Genomic DNA, 20,218 nt, shown 5'->3' on the forward strand with positions numbered 1-20,218 from the left:
CCAGAGGAAATGTGAAGGTCTTGATTCATTGAATCTAGCAGTGATACTGCACTAAATACAAGAGAAATAGGGGTAATCTAACTAACTAAAATAGGAAATAGAAACGATACAAGGAATGACCGAGCGGGCGCTGACTAACAGTAAGTTCGGCGTTGAAGCGGAATACTAGCGGTCACTAAAGGTCGACAGTTTATTATAATGCAGTTTCCCCACTTTTGGACTCGCGTATTTTCTGACTGCATGGGAACGCTTGGTATTCCTATCTAGTGGGAAGACCGAGCGGCGTCATCGTGGTGGCTGTGAGTCACGTGACCACTCGGTACGGCCGCCAAATGCCTGAGGCACCCATGCCAACATTTTTCTTACGGCACAATCTTTGCCTTGGCTGGCCTAATGTCACGTGAACAACGAACCGGGCGCAACTAGGCCTTCAGCAGTGGAGATGAACCAAACAACAACCATCTCTGTCTGCCCCACCAACATGAACAACCACCTTCTTCCTCCCCCCTACAACCAATCAACCCCGCAATCATGGCTGCAGCGTAGCGTCTTGCAGCCGCTCGGCGATATCCTGCTCGGGGAGTCTCCTCGATTACCACCGCGGAAACCGTCTGTTGACCCGATTCTTCTTCCACCGGACCAAAATGACCTCTTCCCAATTCGCGTGGTCTGCATTTCAGACACCCACAATACGAGACCCCCACTGCCACCTGGCGATATCCTTATTCACGCTGGCGATCTAACCGCCAGGGGCACTTTTGACGAGTTGCAAGCTCAACTTCAATGGCTCTCGGCTCAGCCACATGCCCACAAGGTCGTCGTCGCAGGCAACCATGACCTCATTCTCGATGAAGCATGCGACGATCAGTTTCTTACACGCGGGGAGGACAACAGCGCCTTGAAACGAAAGAGACTAGACTGGGGCGAAATCCGATATCTGCAAAACGAAGCAGTCACACTGGAAATTGAACCGATCATTGCCGCTGACAGTGCTGAAGAACGGTGTGACTCAACGCGTCGTCGCCAAGTGAAGATCTATGGTTCTCCATTGACGCCCGAATTCGGTCGCTGGGCCTTTCAGTACCCTGCAATTCGAGACGTCTGGACTGGACTAATACCCGCAGACACCGATATCCTCGTGGTACACGGGCCCCCGGCGCTGTATGGGGACTATGACGGCGAGAACGGACCGACTGGAAAGCAAAAAGCCAAAGGAGATGGGTATCTCTTGCGCGAGATACGAAGGGTGCGGCCAAAGATGGTTATATGTGGGCATATCCATGGCGCGTTTGGCATTTCTAATATCGAGCACGACGGTATGCAAGCCATCACTGACAAACGGCAAATGCACTGGGGGGGGTTTGGCGTGGTTGAAATTGTGAAGATTCTCTGGGCCAAGATCACCGCGAAGCAAAACATCGAACAGCCAGCACATACGCTCGTTGTCAATGCTGCTTTTGCGCCGAGCGGAATGTCAAGCGAGGATAAAGGCGCGATCCTTGTGGATCTCAGCCTTGATCCAAGGACGCAACGTGAACCGTTGCTGCCTCGCTCGAGCTTCTAAATGAAATGGATGTGCGGTTGCCAATGGAGGATATTCTTGGCTGCCAGCTGAGGGCTAGCTCGTTCATCGTCGAAGGACTCTAAGACTTCAGCGTCCTCATGAGGAATCACCAAAGTCTTCTTGAGCCGCGCGACTCGGTTCGCCCACTCCGGGACCACCTCGAAGATCTTCTCCTCCTTTTGATATTGTTCCAACTCTTCACGTGACACAATGGGATCTGCTTTTCGTGGAAGTCCCAGGCCGATTCTCTCATTGAAAGATTCAACCAACAATGCCGGGATCGCGGCAAGAACAGCATAGCGCGATTCAGAGGAGTCGCGCGGATCTGGGATCGAGGCAACTGGCCACTTTGCATAAAAGAAGTACTCGAGTTCGTTGCGCAGGCCAATGTTGTCATTCAATACCAGCCTCTCGTAAAGTCTATACAATGAGTAAAGTGGCGTGTCCTCTGTTTCGCCTTTGGGGGTTCGCCAGACGCGCTGACCGAGACGTAGGCGATAATGGTCAGAATCGGCAAGCAGCTTTTCGGGTGGAGGCGGGGGAAAGACAGGATATGCAGGGTCTGGCGCTCTCCGCCAGGGGAGACGTTTCAGGAGCATGGAAACCAGTCGCATTTTTGTCGGATTCTTTGCTGGCTCGCAGGGTAAACTTGAGGCTTTCGTGATGGTGGTGGAGGTGTGGAATTTGTCCAGAGTTTGGCGCTTCGGGGGAGGGAGTCGTGGTCGTGGGCTGCGCTGCACGGGCCCAGAGGTTAGATAAGCTCCCAAAAATAGGGAGGCTGGCCGCTAGTCCGCTCTAGGTTTAAGGCTCTCACCATCTGCAGTGAGCATCAACACCGCAACTGCATTTTGACGACTCATTAAGCGCCGACATTGCGATGATCATGGCTGCTGCCCCGCAATTCGTCCAGAGCAGTTTTCATAGACACGCGCAAGATGGACCGTATCCCATCAGCGCGTACTCAAACAGCGGGTCGTGAAAGGAGGGCATATCGCTCTTCTGCCATCCCGGGGGTGGCAGTATATAACCTTGACAGTTCCTCGCTTTGCTCGCGACGCTCGAGTCTTCCTTAGTATTTCATCATGGGAAACAGTACTTCCAAATCGTCCAGCAGCCCCAAAGATCGAAAATCCAAAACCAGGGGCCGAGGCAAAGGCAAACCACAAGCCTTGTCAATCTCGGCTCCAGCAGGCGGACTCCAGATGATTCCTACTCCTCAACGGGATGGCAGTGGTCGTCCAATAGTCGCTCAATCGTTCGAGATCAACCGTGATCAGCTCCTCCACGCCTTCCACCACATGGCCGACTATCTCCGTCAGCAGGGCACCAACCTTACCATCTACGTTGCCGGAGGCGCGGTTAACACCATCTACCTCCGCTCCCGACACACGACCGGCGACGTCGACTTCTTTGGTTCAAACGAGCAAAGCCGGCTCCTAAAGGACGCCTCCAAATATGCACAACAGCATTCCCTGGCCCAGCTTGGTGCAAACTGGTTCAACAACTCCATGTCGCTGTTCCTCGGCCGCAGCTTAGAGCAAGACCTTATGTATGCATCACACCAGCAGGGTGTTGTGCTCTTCACAGAACCTGGGCTTACCGTATACGCGGTCCCTTGGGAGTATGCACTGTGTGGCAAGACAGATCGGTTGACAAAACCAACAAAGCGGTCCTATGACGCGGCAGATGCTGTAGCCTACCTCCATCAGTGTGTCATTGCAAACAATGGGCATCCTGTGCGGGTACGGCAGGTTGAAGCCTGGGCGAAGAAATACAACAAGGCTGTTACTGAGCAGGTGCTGAGGGGAATCGATACCCTGTACAAAACCAAATACGGCAAACATGGTATACTCTTTTGATCAAAAACCGGAACAATCAGGAATATTGCCTAGCATAGCAACTCCAGTCAACTGACTGACTGGTCAGCAAGGGTCGATCTGATCTATATCTCTGGACAATGTTGATGAATGATACAGGAGAACATTTGGGGGACGTTGTAACTGATACTGCGGTCATGTCCAGCGCAGACCTGTGTGTGTCCGACCAAAGAATATTCGCTAATAGTTCCTTTGCCATTGAGTTTTGGTATTTTTGGAAGGAAAGGATCACTCCTAGATAGTGTTGTGGAATCAATTAAGCGTGTTTATATAGCTGTTAAGGGTAGTTTTTTGGTTTATAATTTCAATTCGACTACTACCTTCCCGCATGCCTGAAAGCCAAGAAAGCAATTGAATGACCCAGTACAAAAGAAACATAAAGGAACGACACGCCCGGCTACTTCCACTCCTGGCCGCCAGATGTATATCACGGAAGAAGTATGTACATCAAGATCATCTCAAATTCGACAACCAAACCCAGCCAACCACTCAAAATACCGCCAACTATCCCTGGTGAGAACGAGGTCTGCCGAGTCCGAGGCACTCACGATAGGCGTTACCGCCGCAATGAAGGGTATTCGCGCCGACGGAGTGCCGCATGCTGCGGCAGCCGTTAGGCAAATCCAGATATATAATTCTGGCGCGTGCTTCTGCCAGGATATGTGGTCTAACTCTTGTATTACGCCGTACAGTGCGCACAGGTGGGTACTACGAACTGTGTCGCTCGTGAATGATGATGATGGTGATAATTCTGAAACCTCCCGGTCACCAGGTTGTAATCCGTGCGGCACTAGGGTCCAAAATATGGAGCATACAAGATGTACGCACTGGTTGATGTTTTGCGCAGCCTTGGACGTGGTAAGATTAGTGGATGGGGCGCCGAAGTCTGGCGCTGTCGGTGCGGGCTCCGGTTGCCTTATGAGGTGCAAGGAAACCTGTTGTCGGGGTGTGTCCGCGAGAGATGGGTTGTTTTCTGCTGCGATAATAAAGTCGAGGACATTCTGCAGCTGACCCAAGCTAGTCTTTGTAAGAATATCACTCTTCCTCTTCCGGCTTCGTATTAATCCCACGCTCAGAAGGTTTGATGGGCGCGCAAGTAGATGAATCGTCGAGAGGGACGACTCGGTCCGACCACTAATTGCCAGAATTTTCGACGGTTGCTGGTTCATCACCACTGCGACGCCTAGGAGAATTCTTTCCGTACTAGTCAGTATAGTCCTGACGGATAAAGGAGCTTTATGTGTGTTTTATGAGAGGGATTCAAATACTCACAGGTTCGCCAAGCCCGCAAGGGCCATGAAGTCTGGTCCCCTATCCTTGTTCATCATAAGCATTTGCAATATACCTTGCTTGTGTATAAGGGCGGTTTCCGTGTCAAATGCCGTCATCTGTGCTCGGATGTTAAAAAGAAAAACACAAATAGCCGTAATAAAAATACCCAAGTCCGAAAGTGGGGAACTTACATTATAATACACCAACGCAAGACCTGTAGCAGCCGTCTCATAACATATTTTTCCGCCCTTCAATCGCTCGCGGAGAGCCATCATGGCGCATGACTGATGAAAGACGGTTGTGCGGCTATGTGGCTTACCCTGCAGCAGGTCAAGATGTGCCGAGGCGCAAAAGAGCGTTGCGTGGAATAAGCAGGGATCCGCCATTGCGCGGATCATCCACGTCGTATGGAGGTGTGTCGTGAGGCTATTGGGTAATCGGTGGGTTTCTGGTAGGAGGGAGGCCACGCAGTCTGCCACCACGCTTTCAGAACAAGTCCCGGAGATTGCGAAAAGGTTATTGGGGAACTTACAGTGATGGATTAGCAGTGGGAAATGATTGCGCGCAGGTATCGGATACTGTGGCATGGGTCGTAGATTGTGTATCCCTTGCGACGAGGATAGCAGCCTTCGCTCAAGTAGAGGCTCGTGTGCTTGCGTGATGAGACCATAGGTAAGTGGCCCCGCGGCTGGCTTCTTATATTCGAAAGGAAATACCAAGCCTAACGAAATCTAAGGTTAACTTCTAGTCAGAGAACAGCCAACAGGTCCGAGAGGCCCGCACACCTTTTACAGTGAGAACATGCAGGATGTTCTCTGTCGCAGGCGCGCTTTCTGGCTCTGCATCTTTCGCAGGCACCAGTGGACCTGAGAGGTCCCAGGTCAGAGCCTCGAACAGAAAGATACTTAATCACTCTTTTATCCAATGGGCTTTGATATACACATTCTTTCTCGCGTTTTGACCTGTTTTTGTTACAATCGAAAAGTCCCCATTTTAAAGGGGGAAGTGGAGCGCCTACTGAGAACACCTTGAACAGATGGGATATGCTCTGTCACATTTCCTTTTCTTCAGAGCGCATAGGCTACAGGAATTCGGCACCTGCGGGGTCATTTATCGATACCTTCAGATCCTCGAGAAAGCATTCGAGATGGGGATTGGGAGAGGGTTAAATGATCACTCAGCGTCGTTGGAGTGTCAGTCTAGGCCCGGCCTGAGTCAGCAGCTAAACCCAATTAACTAATATGGTGAGATGGAGGCGAAACGGGCTACCAGAATGGGGTCTAGTTTATCTGACGAACATGGCTGTGCACAAGAGATCTGGAACGTCTGGGTCACGACTAGGCTCTTGAACGGCTGGCAGTCCCTTTAATCGGTACTATTTTCCGTTTCCGGTAAGAGAGAGCTCTTCCCCGATCCCACAGCACATATGCCTCCTAGAGTGCCAAGCCCTGTGTCGATCATGGCCTTGTCTCTCCCAACGTATTATAAAGATGTCCCTTAGAGCCAGGCTCAAAACCTGATATTTGGTATCTTTCATTCTGGATCCGAGCCACTATGTAGAGTCGTCTAGGGTGTAGAAGAGCTATGCGAAGCGGAAAGACTAACAGCTACCTAAACCACCTTTCTCCTGGGCCAGGTACTTAATACTTGAATGGTCATTAATGTCCACACACTGGGCATCAAGTGCTGCCGAAACTAAATTGGGGTATCGAGAAGAGACGGAAATCCTGCAGGCTCACTCTGCTCTTGAGCGTTGAGCGACGCTGTCCTGTAATAGGCTGTCTAAAAATATGCGCGGCTTGGCATAAGACGTCGAGGGAGCTGGAAAAAGCTTATGTAACAAAAATTGTCGGACTAGTTACCCAACAACGTTGTGGACTTGATGGCAAACCTTCTAAACTGGCCTAAAATACTTAATATGTGGATATTATACAGTTTAGGCAATTCCTTCTAAAGCGTCCATCTATCCGCCATCACCTCAATTCTTGACAGCCACGCAATTTTTAGCCTAAGGCCTCAATTAGAACGGGCAGTGAAAATCAAAGTTTGCTTCTAAAAGACTCCCGCTTCCTCACTCTGAACAGCAGCTATCTGCGACTGAATTTTACCATGTGGCGGCAGGCAACAATCTCCCTTGGACGAGATTTGCCCTTTGATCGTTGGCCGTGCGCAAGGCTTCCGTCCGTCATTGGCTGCTCGGGTACCGAGCGACCCGGAGAGTCTCTCTCGATGTGATTGACCAACAAGGTCCATAAGTGGAAATCCAACGTGACGACAAGGTTCAATTCGACTATCTTGCTCGGTCATCGACCCGAGGAATAACTACACATTTAGCCACGACATTCTGTCATTGATTACCGTACCGTTTCCAACATAAAACTGCAAGAACGACGAATTGCTGAACATAGCAGGAGCGAGCCTCGTTGCTGCACCGTGATCCCTGCAATGCTCAGCAACGGTAGGTGTGGTACGAGTGTCTAAACGTACATCAAATTGGTCAGTTGTACAAGGGGTATAGGCACTAACCATAATCATAGTACTAAGAACGTGGTATTCAGTATATAGCTTAATACACATTTATCACATCATACCCGCCCTGTTAGAAACTTGCCTGTTCTTTGAACGTAGTCTACTGGATATCAATGCGTTCTGTACTTTGCCAGTTTCGTTCCTTTTTCTTGCCCATAACACGATGTCAACGAACAATCTGAGTGCAACCCCTAGTTTAACACCGCGCTTTCTATAAATTTATTTGGTTGATGTCACGGCAATTATCGCTGGTGGCAAGTGTCAAGCTCAATTGCTCCTCAATGGACTGATAACTGGCTGCGGAAACGTGCTATTGATGTCATTGTGGGTAGATTGCACCAGTGTCGTCAGCACTCTGGCACGTCTGCAAGTACTGTTCTGGGGGTTCAGAGGGAGATGTCACTTGTCAGACCTATTATATAAAGCTGTTATACACGCGAGTCTCTCATTTAACGCCAGGCCACCCAAGTAGCATGCCGAATACGGCCCGGAATTGTTTATCTTTAAACTCCATCACTGCTCGATCTATTGCCGTGAACCCATTACTGTCCATCACCAGACTAGAAATGCCCACATCCAATTTCATCAGGCAGTCAATAGCAGCTTTGAAGTCCGGAATGCTGACTCTGCCCTGCCTGGTGCAGTATCCCCGAAGTAGAAGTTGGATCGGTACTAGGTTCTTGGTATAGATCGCACGATGCATTGGGGTGAGGCCCGCATGATTCCTGCCATCCAGGCGCATCCCCTCACCAATCAGCAACTGGATCATCTCCCTGGCGCTTGCTGAATTTGCCGGTTGAGCTGAACACAAGTAGTGTAGCGCGGACCACCCTCCTTCATTCGTGAAGTGTAGCGCGGAGGTTCCTGAGTGGGCCAGGTCCACCACCAGATTGAACTGCTGCTTCTCATAATTCGCCACTTGGCCTGCGCACTTCCATAGAAGAGAGTTGATGTGGGCTTGCGGCCATGGTGGTGGACACTTGCGTAGCAACGTTTGTGCGCGGTGCGTATTGCCCCCTCTTATGACATCCTCAAACATGCGTGCCCTGGTATGGCTTGGAATCGCTGTGTGTCTGCTGCGCTCGAGGAGGAGATCGATTATTTTGTCGTTCTGATGGCGCTCCAAGGCAATGTCTAGCGGCGTTTTACCATCGCCATCGGCGAGGGACATGTCGGCACCAGCCTCGAGGAGGGAACAAACAACGGCCTCACTTGAATGCCTCGCTGCATGGTGTAGAAGCGTCCATCCATTACCATTCTGCAATGAGATATTCCCGCCGGCGCCGACCATCCGCTCAATCAAGAGCAGCGCTATCTCGTCGTGGCCGCAAATCATTGCTGCTGCCGTGGCAACATCCCCATCCCTGTTTGTCTCCAGTGGCTCGGCGCCTTCGCTGATCAGGCACATTGTGGTCAGCTTGTTTCCGACCAATGCTGCAAGGTGAAGCGGGGTGTCGCCAAATTCATTTGGTTTCATCACCTCACCTCCAGCCTTGCGTGTGGCCTCTATGACTAGGGAAAGCGCGTTGGGCGTGCCTGAACAAAAGGAGGCGGCATATACTGTTGACACCCCGCCTGAAGCCTCTGAGAGAACATTTGCACCTGCATCGAGCAGGCGTGATACAGCCTCGGCATGTCCATACGTCGCTGCGTATTGCAATGGGGTCCATCCGGATTCGTCCCGCGGGTCAGGATCCTCAGTGGAGACGACAATTGAACTCAAGATGGTCACATTCCCGGTCATTGCCAGCACATGCGTCAGTGGCAGGATTGCAAGCGCATTGGCTATAGGTGAGATGAGCAAGGCCACGTAGGCATGGTGGTGTTTTGGAAGAAAGTAGCTCATGAGCCATGGGGAGGACCAGGTATGCACACAGTCCTGCATCCGGCGAGTGAACACGCCTCGTGGTTTCATCACCCTCTGTTGGAGCCACTCGTCGATATCGGGGGTCAATCTGAGACCGGCATCGTATAGCTGCGGTGTGAGTATTTGGGCAAAGGATTTCCCCGCTTGGACGAGCGCATTCAGAGAACATAGGTCCAGATGGGATCCTACTTCTAGAATTATCTCTGGTGGAAGCTCTGTGAGGCTCATCGCTGATCGCTCATCGTGGAGGCGGTGGGAATACGAGCCCGGGGGCAAGAGTGGCGCGTCGATGTTTATGTTGTTTAGAGCATGAGTCAGTTGTCGGAGCGCCTCGTGTTCGTATTCTGTTCGTTGGGATTCCTTCAGCGCTAGAATCACCAGACTCGAGCTGATCACGAACCTAGAAGCAAGCATGCGACGAGGGTCCCTTGAAGCTGGCCGATTAGCTTTGAAACAGCCACCGATGTCTCGACGTTCGTTGTTTCCATATTGCGACAGTCGGATATCGGCTCTTGATATACACCAGCCTTACACCGGATGGGCCGCGCCGAGGATTATGCTGAGCGATAGAAAGAATGGACAGGATACAATATGTGTTGTTGTATAGGAATATTGATGATATAGATGGGGTTGATGGCTGTTCAAGAGGTCGGTGAGGCGAATGAAATCACAACAACCCAAGCCGTGCACCTGCACCCGTGGCGCCTTCCCCAACTAGACACGAGCGTGCTGGCTATACTAACTCGACCATCTGGGGAAGATGTAGATTCTACGTCAACCAATTCCCCTCCACATCCTCCCATCCGAAATCCTGCGCCGTCCATCCAAGTAGAGTTTCCTTCCCATCGACCACGCGCTTCATCGCCCTAATATTGTCTGCAATGCGCTCCTGGGCGATAGTCCGGTGCGCATTATCCAGCACGCCCATGGCAGTATCATCCAGGGTAACCAGCCTGATATTTTCGTCAAGCCGATCAAGCGAGCTGCTTTTGGGGATGACAGTTATACCCCGCTGCACCGCCCACGACAGCGATACGACCCCGGTCGAGCAGCCATGCCGTTCGGCTATCTCCTGGAAGACGGGATGGGTGAGGATTTGGCCTAGTCGACTGCTGTGCTCGGCGCCTCCGCCCATTGTACTGCGGCAGTTAGACTTGTGACTGAGTCAATGTTCTTCGAAGGGTGTATCTACCTCCAGCTCATGACGTGAATCCCCTTCTCCTGGCAGTAAGGCACTAGACGATGATTCGGGTTAAATGCATGTAACTCGACCTGATTCACGACAGGAACGATCGTCGCCTCAGCCAACAGCGTATCAAGCGTCTTCTGCGTAAAATTGCTGACTCCGATCGCGCGACATCGCTCTCCGACACACGCCTCCATCTTCTTCCACGTCTCCACAAACGTCGGAGACTCGTCGATACGCAACACACCTTTATTGTCGGGTGTACTCCCGCACGGCCAATGCATGAGGAAAATATCAATGTACTCTAGCCCCAGCGCATCGAGCGACTTTTCAAGCGCAGCAGCCGGGTCGTGGTGCCAGTCGCTCCAGAACTTGGTGATGACGGTGATTTCTGAGCGGGGGATTCCCGATGCCCGCACCGCTTCACCGACAACATCCTCGACAAAGTAGTATTGTGCCGTATCGATGAGGCGGTAGCCGCTGCGCAGGGCATGGATGATTGAGTCGCGGAGCCTGTCGTTGTCGACCTGGGAGCCGGAGCCTGGCTGTATGAGCTGGAGGTGTTCTTTCCGTTCTGTTTCATTCACGTACCTTGCCATGTGCCTAGTCCGACGGCGGGGAGGTGCGTGCCTGGATTGTTAGTCAATCTCCTGCATTTACCGGCTGCGCTTGGAGGCTATACCATTGTTTAGTGGGAAAGACTTTGAGCAGACTTCGCGTGTAGACGACATTTTGTAATCAGCGAGGAGGATGGATGATGGTAGGAAGTTGGAGAAAAGAACCCCGCGGTGGGACAGAAAAACCGTCGGGGGCAGTTCTTGACCTCCGCATTTGCTCCCCACAGGCCCCGCTCCAAGTGTCGTCTATAATTAATAATCCGTGGCCTCCCCGTGCAGTTTACATTGCTCAAATCATTATTGCTATGTACACGCTGCGCTGGCTGGCTATTCGAAGAGTTTGTCAGCGCCATCAAGTCCAACTACACTCATCATCTCCTTCATCTGGAGGTGTTATTGTTCGCCGCAAGCCGTTATGTTGGGTTAGCTGTCCACTGTCTTGAGGAGTTTGCAAGGGAGGTTTCAGATCAGAGGCTCTCTAGTGCTGCGCTAGGAATCTTTATATTTGGATGAGCCAGTTTTATTCAGATACACGAGTCATCGTAATCCAACCCGAAGGGAGACTTTTTGCGGGAGATCATAATGTATTGGATGTCAGAAGCATATAACAGTACTAGCTAATTCTCGACGCCGTCCCAAACGCTCAATCAACCAGCCAAGGTATAAGAACATTCGATATACACAATCCCAAAAATAAACAATAATCACTTACTCCCCCAATGCCCCATCTCCTTGATCCTTGTAACACCCTTCCTGACATCCTCCATATTCTCCCTCGACAAGCGCCCCTTCAGCCCCGCCGGCGCCCACGGATAAACAGCTCTGACCCATGACACAATCCCAACAAACGCTGCCCGGGTCGCCAACCCAGGTTGCACATTATATTCCCTAGCGAGTCTCTCCGGTAACCAATTCATCGTAACTGTCCGGACGACGGGGACAGCCCACGCCATGCTCATCGGCAGCGCCATGGGTGGACACAATATCCCATGCACAAGACTCCGCGCCTCATCCGTAATCGTCAGCGTTGCAACATTGTAGTCCCAGTACGCCCAGAACTCATCCAGCGTCTCAGGCCACATTTCTGGCGGCATGCGCAACGACGTGCCGAAGATGGCGCACTCACGGAATAACCCCTCCATCTCGTCCCAACTCATCTTGCCAAAGAACGTCTCGCGCACACGCACAGTCGCCACGAAAAGTGTCGCCGCGGTCCATTTGTGTAACTCTGGATCATCGGCGCTATACCCATCCCCCTTCACGCGGCTATGGTACTTGTGCACGACGCCAAATATCGCGCGCTTCTCCTCGTCCGTCCCGTTTACTGCGACGTTGAGGAAACGCCCCGTTTTCTGAAGACGCTGCTGGAAGCGGTAGGCAAATTGGGAGTGTTTGTAGCTGCCCTTTGCGAGTGCTGGGTGTGCGAATTGGCAGAGGATTGTGAAGAGGGCGCCGAGGAGGTAGATGTCTTGGCTTATTATTGAGCGGAGGAGGAGTGGTTCGGCGATGGGTGGGTACATGTAGTCTGAGGGGTTGGGTTTCTTTTCGAGGGGTACGGTCATGGTTGTGGTGAGGATTTCGTGGCTGTTGTTGTTGTTGTTGTTGACATATTGTGTGTGTGGGATATGTGGTAGGTAAGTAGAAAGGTAGGGTACTGGTGTACTCACAGGCCACGTTCCGCAGGGATCCTAAGTACTGACCATGACTCATGCGGCAAAATATGAGCACAGACAACACGAGCTGTCCTATGACACGGTTCAAAAACGTCAATTTGACAAACCTGTCTGATCTGCAGGCGGTTAAATATCCGGTGGGTGGTGAATCCTCCGACGGTTCATCGGGGGCTGCGTTGTCCGTTCCCCCGACGAGCCGGAGGTGTGGGACGCATATGCGGCCGGCGCATTATGGTTCTGAATACAGTACTCATTGACCATGGTTCGAATAATGATAGAAGCATAGGTTTCTGGGGATTCTTGGGCCTATACCTTTACCGTCATAAATGTTAAGTCTTCGGCTGCGCTGTCCCCCCGCATGAGACTTTATAGAACACGTAGCACAGACACTGCCATGTAGATCAACAACGCAGCGAAAAGTATTCCCAAATATGCTCTAGGCACAGTGAGGAACCGGAGAGCCTCGTATACATACCCACCTTGGAAGAGACAATGTCCGCTTTTCGGATGACCCGAACCGTCAGGTTTGTAATAGGGCTGCATGAACTAAGCCATCCAGTTGTCCTGACATTATTTGGTCAGGCCGTCAGCTCAACTCGGGTTGTTCGATGCCATCTATCAGCGTCAGCGGAGAGGCCAGTGGAATCATGGTGCCTCATGATATATATCGTGAGGCATGGAATCTCGGTACCTAGCAAGATTGGTAAAGAACAAACTAGAAGAGCAAGTAGATTCCCGCAAGTAACAACTCCAGTTATCACAGTTTCACAACAAAGTCTCAGCAAGACAACCTTCACATTGGCGAGCGTCAAGTAAACGACTTATCAATCAGTTGTTGTACTGGGGGTCCCGGCGACTGTCAGAGCGCACGCATGGATTAAGTCGTACTAGCCGAGTTTAAATATCTCCGGTCACTTTGACAACTAATACGGTCTATGGCTAGCATCGATAGTGCCAGTCGCCTGTTAGGAGAGGCCAAATTAACTCCAGTGAGACACGTCTTTGAATACACGGAGGAGGCTATTGGAGTAGACGATGTGATCCGGGTATGAGGGTGATGCCCTAAGCCTACAGTAAGCTTTTTAGTGCTGCCTCGAGTCCGAGGTCAGGTTCCTACATCCCCCGAGCAGAAGACCTAGAGGCGATCTCCGAACTTGTCTAATATCGATAGATAAGGTGGTGGATATTTACAGCGGGATCCGTCGGATGTCTTTTCCTTAACAATTTGAATACCTAATACTGACCCCAACAAAAATGACCCCTTTATTTACTCCAACTTACTCAACGCCTTTGATTCGGAGTAGTAATGCCCCTGCTTATCTTTCTCCACCTGTATCCACTTGGTCATTTAACTTAGCAGCCTAGTGCAGCATCTCCGATAAGATGATAAGATGATCCGACCTCCTATAAACACAGTCGACGCATCCGCCGTTACCCGAAGGTGACAGCTGCAATTGAACAGACAGGGGAGGGCGAAGCAATGGTTTCTGCATCCCGGACTAGATTCAGCCTGACAGCGGCCCTGTCGCTGCTTTCCGCAGCAATTGCCTCCTCAGTCACAAATAAGGGGCAAACTATTGCCCTTGAGGGTAGTACTTACTATGTGCCGCCTACTGCCGTCACAACCCTGAAGCTTCCGTTTGGTCGCTTTAGTCGCGAAACGGATCTCGTTCCGCTCACGGTTATAAGAAGCGACCAGAAGCGGCTGACCACGGCGGCGATTAAGGATCTCGTCAATCTCTACGAGGAGCTGGATGATGTTTTCAGCACTGGGTTTCTTGAGAGTAAGTTCGTCTAGAGACAGCTTTGGATCGGCCTAACCCGAGCAGATATCTATGTCACGTACAATGGGACACATCGTGGACCGAGCCACGCGCTTTCTATTCCGTCTGTCTGGAAAAACTCCTGGCTGGGCTTTGCCGCGGCGTACGGCGGGAGGAATGCAGTACCCTCGTCTAAGGACCTTCCGCCAGGCCCGTACTTCATGAACCCAGTTACCGGAGACGTGTTTGAAGCATACCTCCTCTACTCTGACGTCATGGGCTCTTTCACAGATGGCTTGATTTCGTCAGGTGACGGCTCGTACGCTCCTCTCTCAGCTGCTATACAAGGTGTCACCTCCGTAACCATCGGTGTTCCCTCGCGACTGTACTACACCAAGACAGACAAAAAGCCCCTCGCCGGTGTCCGCCTAGGCGTGAAAGACATCTACGACATCAAAGGTGTCAAGACCGGCTGCGGAAATCGCGCATACTATGACCTCTACCCAGCAGCAGACGCCACGGGCCCCGCTGTGCAATCCCTCATCGACGCGGGCGCGATCATTGTCGGGAAAATGAAGACGAGCCAGTTCGCGAACGGCGAGACTGCAACCGCTGACTGGGTAGACTATCACTCGCCCTACAACGCGCGGGGTGACGGATACCAGGATCCTAGCTCATCCTCTTCCGGTCCGGGGTCTGGGATTGGTGCCTATCACTGGCTTGATATTGCGCTGGGAAGTGACACGGGTGGTTCGATCCGGAACCCGTCTCAGGTGAACGGGTGCTTTGGCAATCGGCCCTCGTGGGATCTCGTTTCTCTTGACGGGGTCATGCCCATGTCCCCTGCGCTGGATACAGCGGGCTTTCTCACTCGCGATGCGAAGCTCCTGCAAACCGCGTCCGAGGTCATGTACGCGGGCGCCGGCTTGAAGTCATATACCAAATACCCAAAGACCATCAAGACAATCGACTTCCCCGAGACCGCCTCGACCGAAGCCAACGCAATCGTCCTCGACTTTCTCGCCAAGCTTACCTCCTTCCTCGGCGGGGCAAATATCTCAGCCCTCGACTACGACGCCTTATGGGAATCCACCAAGCCGTCCACCGTCTCCGCCGACGAAACACTCAACACCCTCCTAAACCTCACATACCCCATCCTCATCACAAAGCAACAGTACCCTCTGATCGGCGAACCGCTAATTGCAGACTACGCTGCCGCAAACGCCGGTCGACGACCATTCATCAACCCCGTCCCGCTCTCTCGCTGGACTTGGGGGACTGGGTACCCAGATTCGCAGCTGGACGCTGAACTCGAAAAGAAAGAGATCTTTACTGCGTGGTGGAATAGTACGGTGCAGGTCGCGGATCCAGAGACGTGCTCGGATAGTCTCATTCTGTATGTTGGGGCCGCGGCGTATCCGAATTATCGAAATACATATCGCAGGTATGCTTCTACCCTGCAAAGAGGATGAGTTGGACTGTGACTGACTTGGATAAATAGTATGCCCGGTATTCCTATGGGCTTCGGAACGTCCAGAATTGGCAACCTCGCTGGCGTCCCTGACATTGTGGTTCCCAGTACGTCTCCTCCCCCAGCATTCCATCGGAAGACAGGGTTACTAACATCCACTAGTTGGCGAGGCAGCATACAACTCAACCATCACTCTCCAGCAAGAGTACCTCCCTGTCGCCATAGACATTATCGCGCCGCACGGGTGCGATCTCATGGTACTCAATCTGATCAATGACTTGGTCGCTGAGGGCATAGTCAAGGAGCCAGTGACGGGGTCTTCTATGTATGGGGATGGGACGACGTATTACTGATGTTGATGGCTAAGAGCTGGATAGAAACTGTAAATATAAGATGGAGCATTGATGTATATAGAGAGTCCAATCCTTGTTGTGGTTGTCACCTACATCACATTATTGGCATTTCCATAAAGCTCTGGTGATGGTTCAAGAAAGTCATTCTTCTCGTATTTGTTGCAGTTCTTCTCTAGACTACCATGGTCCGTGGCCCATGTTTGGACGTCCTATAGAATTCCCGAAGGAATAAATTGAATTGAAGTTCCAATAAAGGTCTCCCCAAGTACATGCAGCAGAGAAGGAAGGGCGCTCGCGTTCTGGAACCCTTGGAAGAATCCTCTAGATATATATATAGACAGGCTTGCTTATTGCGGATGTCCTCTTCAGACCATCGTAATATAGCTACACGCACAAATTGTCCATGGTTTGTTTATAGTAGTGTTGGTGGAATCATTTCCATGGGCAGATAATGACAGGTATTTGTCGCGGTTTCTGAAAGCGGCACAAGGCTGCGACAGAATCCGTCGGAGCAAGGACGCTTCACGTCGAGCCAACCAACCTGCAGACTGGACAACAGACGGGATTAAGGCTGGACGACTAACGGCGCCATGATCGCCCTCTACGGAATAATGAGCGTTGATTCGGGTCGGAGTTCCAACTCCGAATTCCGTCTCGTGCGGGAGCAAATCACGACGGGTGGAGGGTTAAGTCCGACAGCCTGCAGGCGTTTCGCACATGTATAAGACGGCCGTCTTGCTACGGGTGAGGAATCTATCACATCCCCCGTCAAATATCCGTTCTCAGTGCCATTATTCTTCATAGTGCTTCTTCAGACGCTCTCTCTCCGCGTTCACTTCGTTCATTCTCCTCTGCACAAAATGGCCCCCACCAACCGCGCCGCCTGGCTCACAGCAGAAAAGGCCTACCCTCTTGAAGTCAAAGAAGCGCCGTGTACTCCACCTGGTGGCAACGAGATTGTTATCCGGAACCGCGCCATCGCCCTGAACCTAGTTGACTTCGCGCGCCAGTTTATGGGCGCTGATCTATTTGCCTGGACCACCTACCCTGCCATCCTCGGCACAGACGTCGCTGGCGAGGTTGTCGAAGTGGGTGCGAGTGCTGCATCACGGTTCAAGATTGGCGACCGCGTTGTCGGCCTAGCTAGCGAACTCAAGAACAACACCCCTCATGAAGGAGCCTTCCAGGAATATGTCGTTCTCCAGCCTCAACTCGTCTCTCACATTCCTTCCACTCTCTCATTCGAAGATGCCTCCGTCATCCCGCTGGGAATCAGCACAGCAGCCTGCGGCCTCTTCCAAAAAGATCACCTCGCCCTGCAGCTCCCAACCCAGCCCCGAGCCCCACCAAGCGGCGAGACGCTCCTCATCTGGGCCGGCTCATCGAGTGTCGGAAGTAATGCAATCCAGCTAGCCGTTGCAGCTGGCTACGTAGTATTCACGACCGCCTCGCCCAAGAACTTTGAGTACGTCAAGTCTCTCGGCGCCAGCCAGGTGTGGGACTACCGCAGCCCAACAATCGTCGAAGATATCGTTGCCGCGTTCAGCGAAAAGGTATCCGCCGGCGCGCTGGCGATCGGCGATGGTGCGGCCGGTCCGTGTGCGGAAATCATCTCGCGTGTGGAAGGTAAGAAGTTTGTTTCGCTGGCGAGTCCGGCCAAGAGTCAGCTGGCGGGTGGCGTCTCGTCCAGGTTTATTTTCGGAGGGGATCTGAAGGACAATGAGGTTGGGCCTGCTATATTCGAGGCATTTTTGCCCAATGCGCTCGAAGCTGGGACGTTCCAGGCCAAGCCTTTGGGCGAGGTTGTTGGGCATGGGCTTGAGGCTATTCAGAAGGGGCTGGATGATTTGAAGGCAGGGGTTTCGGCAAAGAAACTTGTAGTTACGCTTTAGATTATACGCTACATACCAAGGTCAATTGCAATTTAGTACCTTTTGATCACTTCTTCTTAGTGTCTCAGGCCCTTTAGACAGTAATCCCTTGTCAGTGGCTAAGACTAAAGTAACCATCCAGGTCTTCATTATTCGCACTTTCAGAGTATGTATCGAGTCTGTTCTTGCTGAGTTGAAGCCCTCGGCTTGACCATTATTGCTTCATCTAACCCGGCCTGTGGCCCTGTTGCCCTGAAGAGATCGTCCATCTTGATGCATCATGATAATAATAATACTTCTTGCAGTTAAGTGTGGCACGTCAAACTCCGATTGGCTGCGGCTCGGCTCCCAAAACTCCGAGCAGCCAATCGGCGGTGTCGCAATAAATGAGCTCATGGCAAGTGCTCAGGTTTTGTCTCAACGACACCAATAATTCACAATCATTGCCAAGATAGTCTTGGAATCATCGCGTCGTTCAACATGTTCTAGCTCCGTCTGTCTTTGTTCCCTTCTCTCCCCTTAAGTCCGGGGCCAGACGGGCGGCCGAAACCCGAACCCCGACGGCGGCTGAAACATCCCAGTCCTGGTCGACCAAGCCAGAAATCAAGAATAGATAGGAATTCAGACAGGGATCTCAAGCTGACCTGCAAATGGAGGTGTATTGAGTTCTTGGATTTATAATATTGTTTAGCAATGTCTTGGTAGATTTCAAATCCTTGATCAACGTAAGATGTACGGGTATATAAGCCCGTCCCGACCCAGGTCGAAGCAAACAAAAAGCAATCTAGAGAACAGCACAAGTGACTGTACTACTCCCAGACAGCTTTTCAATCAGTATCTACAATAGTTTGGCCAAGAAAGCTTCAGCCCAAAATGAGCGTTACTTCCGACATCACTCTCTATACAGACAACACTCCGAATGGGGCCAAGCCGCCCATCCTCCTAGAAGAGCTGGGTTTGCCCTACAAGCTAGAGCATCTGTCGATTCAATCCGGCAGACAGAAGGAAGAGTATATAATTCCCTCTCTATATTCAACTGACATTCTAACAAACCCAGGTGGTTCCTCAAAATCAACCCCAACGGGCAAATCCCCGCCATCACCGATGGCCAGCAGCGTCTTCGACAGCGGCGCCATCCTCCTCTATTTGGCCCAGTGGTACGATACGGAGGGCAAATTCAGCTACGCGCCAGGTACTTCTGAGTACTATGAGCAGTTGAGCTGGATCTCGTGGCAGATTGGTGGTCTGGGTCCGAAGGCTGGTACGTCACCTGTGCGATTCGAGGTCTTGACAGCTGTGGTAGGAATATGTTCTAACAAAAGGCAGGCCAAGCCCTCGCCTTCGCAGCTTTTGCCCCGGTGCGCTCCGACTACGCAATCGAAAAGTTCCTCGCCGAAACCAAGAACCTTTTAGGTGTCCTGGAGTACCGCCTCAAGGAATCTCCCTACCTCGCCGGCGACAAGTACACGATTGCCGACATTGCTTCCTTTCCGTGGGTGTTTCAGGGAGCCGACGCGTTGGACATTGGCCTGGCCGAGTGGCCGCATGCAAAGAAGTGGGTTGAGAAGATCGTTCAAAGGCCGGCTGTGCAGAAGGGGTTGGCGACGCCTACGCCGCCCTTTACGGCTGATGAGTTTAGGGCGTTTTGTAGGACGCAGAGGGCTGCTGTGCTTGCGAAGGAGAATACTGATAAGCACTGAGCTGGATATGGCCCAGTAAATTGGATGAACAGAAGAACGGATTGAAGGCTAGATAGGGAGAATATGAACCAATATGGGGTATGATCAGCAGCGAATTTCGCACTTGCGGCTTGGATATATACATATTGAAGGTGATACAGCAGCCCTTGTACTTTGCTCCTTCTGGTTGGCCTCACTCCATTGATCTAAAGTTTGATTTTCGTGCTTGAGCAATAGCAGCACGTCAGGGGACGGGGTACCTTAAGATGATAGACAGTCTTGCAGACCGCTTGATCTTTTACATAGTCTAAACGTTTTTCGCAGTAGGCTTTACTAACTAAAGCTCCTCCTCAAGAGGAAGAATAGCCAGAACAAGTGCAAGAGGCCCAACAACCTCGGCCTTCTGACCACAGTTTCGAAGTGGAGGCGCCCAATACCCAAGTTTATACCGTGTTGCAGTGAAACGTGGTGGACGACAGATTGTGAACATGGAATT

At 51.7% G+C, this 20,218-nt stretch overlaps 10 protein-coding genes across 10 annotated transcripts; 5 read left to right on the forward strand and 5 right to left on the reverse strand.

The window, feature by feature from the left end:
- The first annotated feature begins 66 nt into the window (after positions 1-66).
- On the forward strand, positions 67-2,251 carry BJX68DRAFT_249275 (metallophosphatase domain-containing protein). Its single transcript, XM_071042074.1, has one exon. It carries the CDS (start codon positions 443-445, stop codon positions 1,562-1,564), a length of 1,122 nt encoding a protein of 373 aa, XP_070892807.1. The 5' UTR covers positions 67-442; the 3' UTR covers positions 1,565-2,251.
- A 6-nt stretch (positions 2,252-2,257) lies between these two features.
- BJX68DRAFT_249276 (uncharacterized protein) lies at positions 2,258-3,703 on the forward strand. The gene has a single exon (XM_071042075.1). It carries the CDS (start codon positions 2,647-2,649, stop codon positions 3,421-3,423), a length of 777 nt encoding a protein of 258 aa, XP_070892808.1. The 5' UTR covers positions 2,258-2,646; the 3' UTR covers positions 3,424-3,703.
- On the reverse strand, positions 3,686-5,844 carry BJX68DRAFT_249283 (uncharacterized protein). The gene is made up of 4 exons (XM_071042076.1): positions 5,246-5,844; positions 4,905-5,185; positions 4,714-4,829; positions 3,686-4,635 (listed from the first exon to the last, which is right to left on the reverse strand). Exons 1-4 carry the CDS (start codon positions 5,298-5,300, stop codon positions 3,900-3,902), a joined length of 1,188 nt encoding a protein of 395 aa, XP_070892809.1. The 5' UTR covers positions 5,301-5,844; the 3' UTR covers positions 3,686-3,899.
- BJX68DRAFT_249285 (uncharacterized protein) lies at positions 5,414-5,844 on the reverse strand. The gene is made up of 4 exons (XM_071042077.1): positions 5,732-5,844; positions 5,654-5,675; positions 5,499-5,579; positions 5,414-5,434 (listed from the first exon to the last, which is right to left on the reverse strand). The coding sequence occupies exons 1-3, from the start codon at positions 5,821-5,823 to the stop codon at positions 5,502-5,504; spliced, it is 192 nt and encodes a 63-aa protein (XP_070892810.1). The 5' UTR covers positions 5,824-5,844; the 3' UTR covers positions 5,414-5,434; positions 5,499-5,501.
- A 2,978-nt stretch (positions 5,845-8,822) lies between these two features.
- On the reverse strand, positions 8,823-9,349 carry BJX68DRAFT_249288 (uncharacterized protein; the record flags this gene model as incomplete). Its single annotated transcript, XM_071042078.1, has 1 exon — positions 8,823-9,349. A coding segment is annotated over exon 1 (337 nt), but the record flags the coding sequence as incomplete, so codon positions are not given.
- A 529-nt stretch (positions 9,350-9,878) lies between these two features.
- BJX68DRAFT_272776 (aldo/keto reductase) lies at positions 9,879-11,026 on the reverse strand (the record flags this gene model as incomplete). The annotated part of the gene is made up of 4 exons (XM_071047274.1): positions 9,879-10,248; positions 10,302-10,836; positions 10,887-10,925; positions 10,978-11,026. The coding sequence occupies 4 exons, from the start codon at positions 11,024-11,026 to the stop codon at positions 9,879-9,881; spliced, it is 993 nt and encodes a 330-aa protein (XP_070892812.1).
- Positions 11,027-11,616: 590 nt separating this feature from the next.
- Positions 11,617-12,432, reverse strand: BJX68DRAFT_259368 (oxygenase MpaB family protein; the record flags this gene model as incomplete). The annotated part of the gene is made up of 1 exon (XM_071043682.1): positions 11,617-12,432. One exon carries the CDS (start codon positions 12,430-12,432, stop codon positions 11,617-11,619), a length of 816 nt encoding a protein of 271 aa, XP_070892813.1.
- A 1,584-nt stretch (positions 12,433-14,016) lies between these two features.
- Positions 14,017-16,395, forward strand: BJX68DRAFT_249293 (amidase signature domain-containing protein). Its single transcript, XM_071042079.1, has 4 exons — positions 14,017-14,369; positions 14,415-15,792; positions 15,850-15,926; positions 15,982-16,395. Exons 1-4 carry the CDS (start codon positions 14,066-14,068, stop codon positions 16,170-16,172), a joined length of 1,950 nt encoding a protein of 649 aa, XP_070892814.1. The 5' UTR covers positions 14,017-14,065; the 3' UTR covers positions 16,173-16,395.
- A 637-nt stretch (positions 16,396-17,032) lies between these two features.
- BJX68DRAFT_259370 (zinc-binding alcohol dehydrogenase family protein) lies at positions 17,033-18,064 on the forward strand (the record flags this gene model as incomplete). Its single annotated transcript, XM_071043683.1, has 1 exon — positions 17,033-18,064. The coding sequence occupies one exon, from the start codon at positions 17,033-17,035 to the stop codon at positions 18,062-18,064; it is 1,032 nt and encodes a 343-aa protein (XP_070892815.1).
- Positions 18,065-18,916: 852 nt separating this feature from the next.
- On the forward strand, positions 18,917-19,743 carry BJX68DRAFT_279911 (glutathione S-transferase; the record flags this gene model as incomplete). Its single annotated transcript, XM_071048827.1, has 3 exons — positions 18,917-19,053; positions 19,159-19,304; positions 19,370-19,743. 3 exons carry the CDS (start codon positions 18,917-18,919, stop codon positions 19,741-19,743), a joined length of 657 nt encoding a protein of 218 aa, XP_070892816.1.
- Positions 19,744-20,218: the final 475 nt, after the last annotated feature.

The sequence above is a fragment of the Aspergillus pseudodeflectus genome (genome assembly GCF_044049435.1).
Source record: "Aspergillus pseudodeflectus strain CBS 756.74 chromosome Unknown BJX68scaffold_89, whole genome shotgun sequence".
Taxonomy (NCBI): Eukaryota; Fungi; Ascomycota; class Eurotiomycetes; order Eurotiales; family Aspergillaceae; genus Aspergillus; species Aspergillus pseudodeflectus.

What these genes read in the sequence shown, in the direction of transcription:
- BJX68DRAFT_249275 (XM_071042074.1), top strand. Translation starts at nt 443, where the DNA reads ATGAACCAAACAACAACCATCTCTGTCTGCCCCACCAACATGAACAAC.
- BJX68DRAFT_249276 (XM_071042075.1), top strand. Translation starts at nt 2,647, where the DNA reads ATGGGAAACAGTACTTCCAAATCGTCCAGCAGCCCCAAAGATCGAAAA.
- BJX68DRAFT_249283 (XM_071042076.1), bottom strand. Translation starts at nt 5,300, where the DNA reads ATGCCACAGTATCCGATACCTGCGCGCAATCATTTCCCACTGCTAATC. An exon ending in CCCACTGCTAATCCATCACT is followed by an intron (nt 5,186 to 5,245) that starts GTAAGTTCCCCA and finishes GCGTGGTGGCAG; the next exon opens with ACTGCGTGGCCTCCCTCCTA. An exon ending in TTGCGTTGGTGTATTATAAT is followed by an intron (nt 4,830 to 4,904) that starts GTAAGTTCCCCA and finishes ATCCGAGCACAG; the next exon opens with ATGACGGCATTTGACACGGA.
- BJX68DRAFT_249285 (XM_071042077.1), bottom strand. Translation starts at nt 5,823, where the DNA reads ATGACCCCGCAGGTGCCGAATTCCTGTAGCCTATGCGCTCTGAAGAAA. An exon ending in ATCTGTTCAAGGTGTTCTCA is followed by an intron (nt 5,676 to 5,731) that starts GTAGGCGCTCCA and finishes TAACAAAAACAG; the next exon opens with GTCAAAACGCGAGAAAGAAT. An exon ending in CAAAACGCGAGAAAGAATGT is followed by an intron (nt 5,580 to 5,653) that starts GTATATCAAAGC and finishes GGGACCTCTCAG; the next exon opens with GTCCACTGGTGCCTGCGAAA.
- BJX68DRAFT_249293 (XM_071042079.1), top strand. Translation starts at nt 14,066, where the DNA reads ATGGTTTCTGCATCCCGGACTAGATTCAGCCTGACAGCGGCCCTGTCG. An exon ending in CAGCACTGGGTTTCTTGAGA is followed by an intron (nt 14,370 to 14,414) that starts GTAAGTTCGTCT and finishes TAACCCGAGCAG; the next exon opens with ATATCTATGTCACGTACAAT. An exon ending in CCCTGACATTGTGGTTCCCA is followed by an intron (nt 15,927 to 15,981) that starts GTACGTCTCCTC and finishes AACATCCACTAG; the next exon opens with TTGGCGAGGCAGCATACAAC.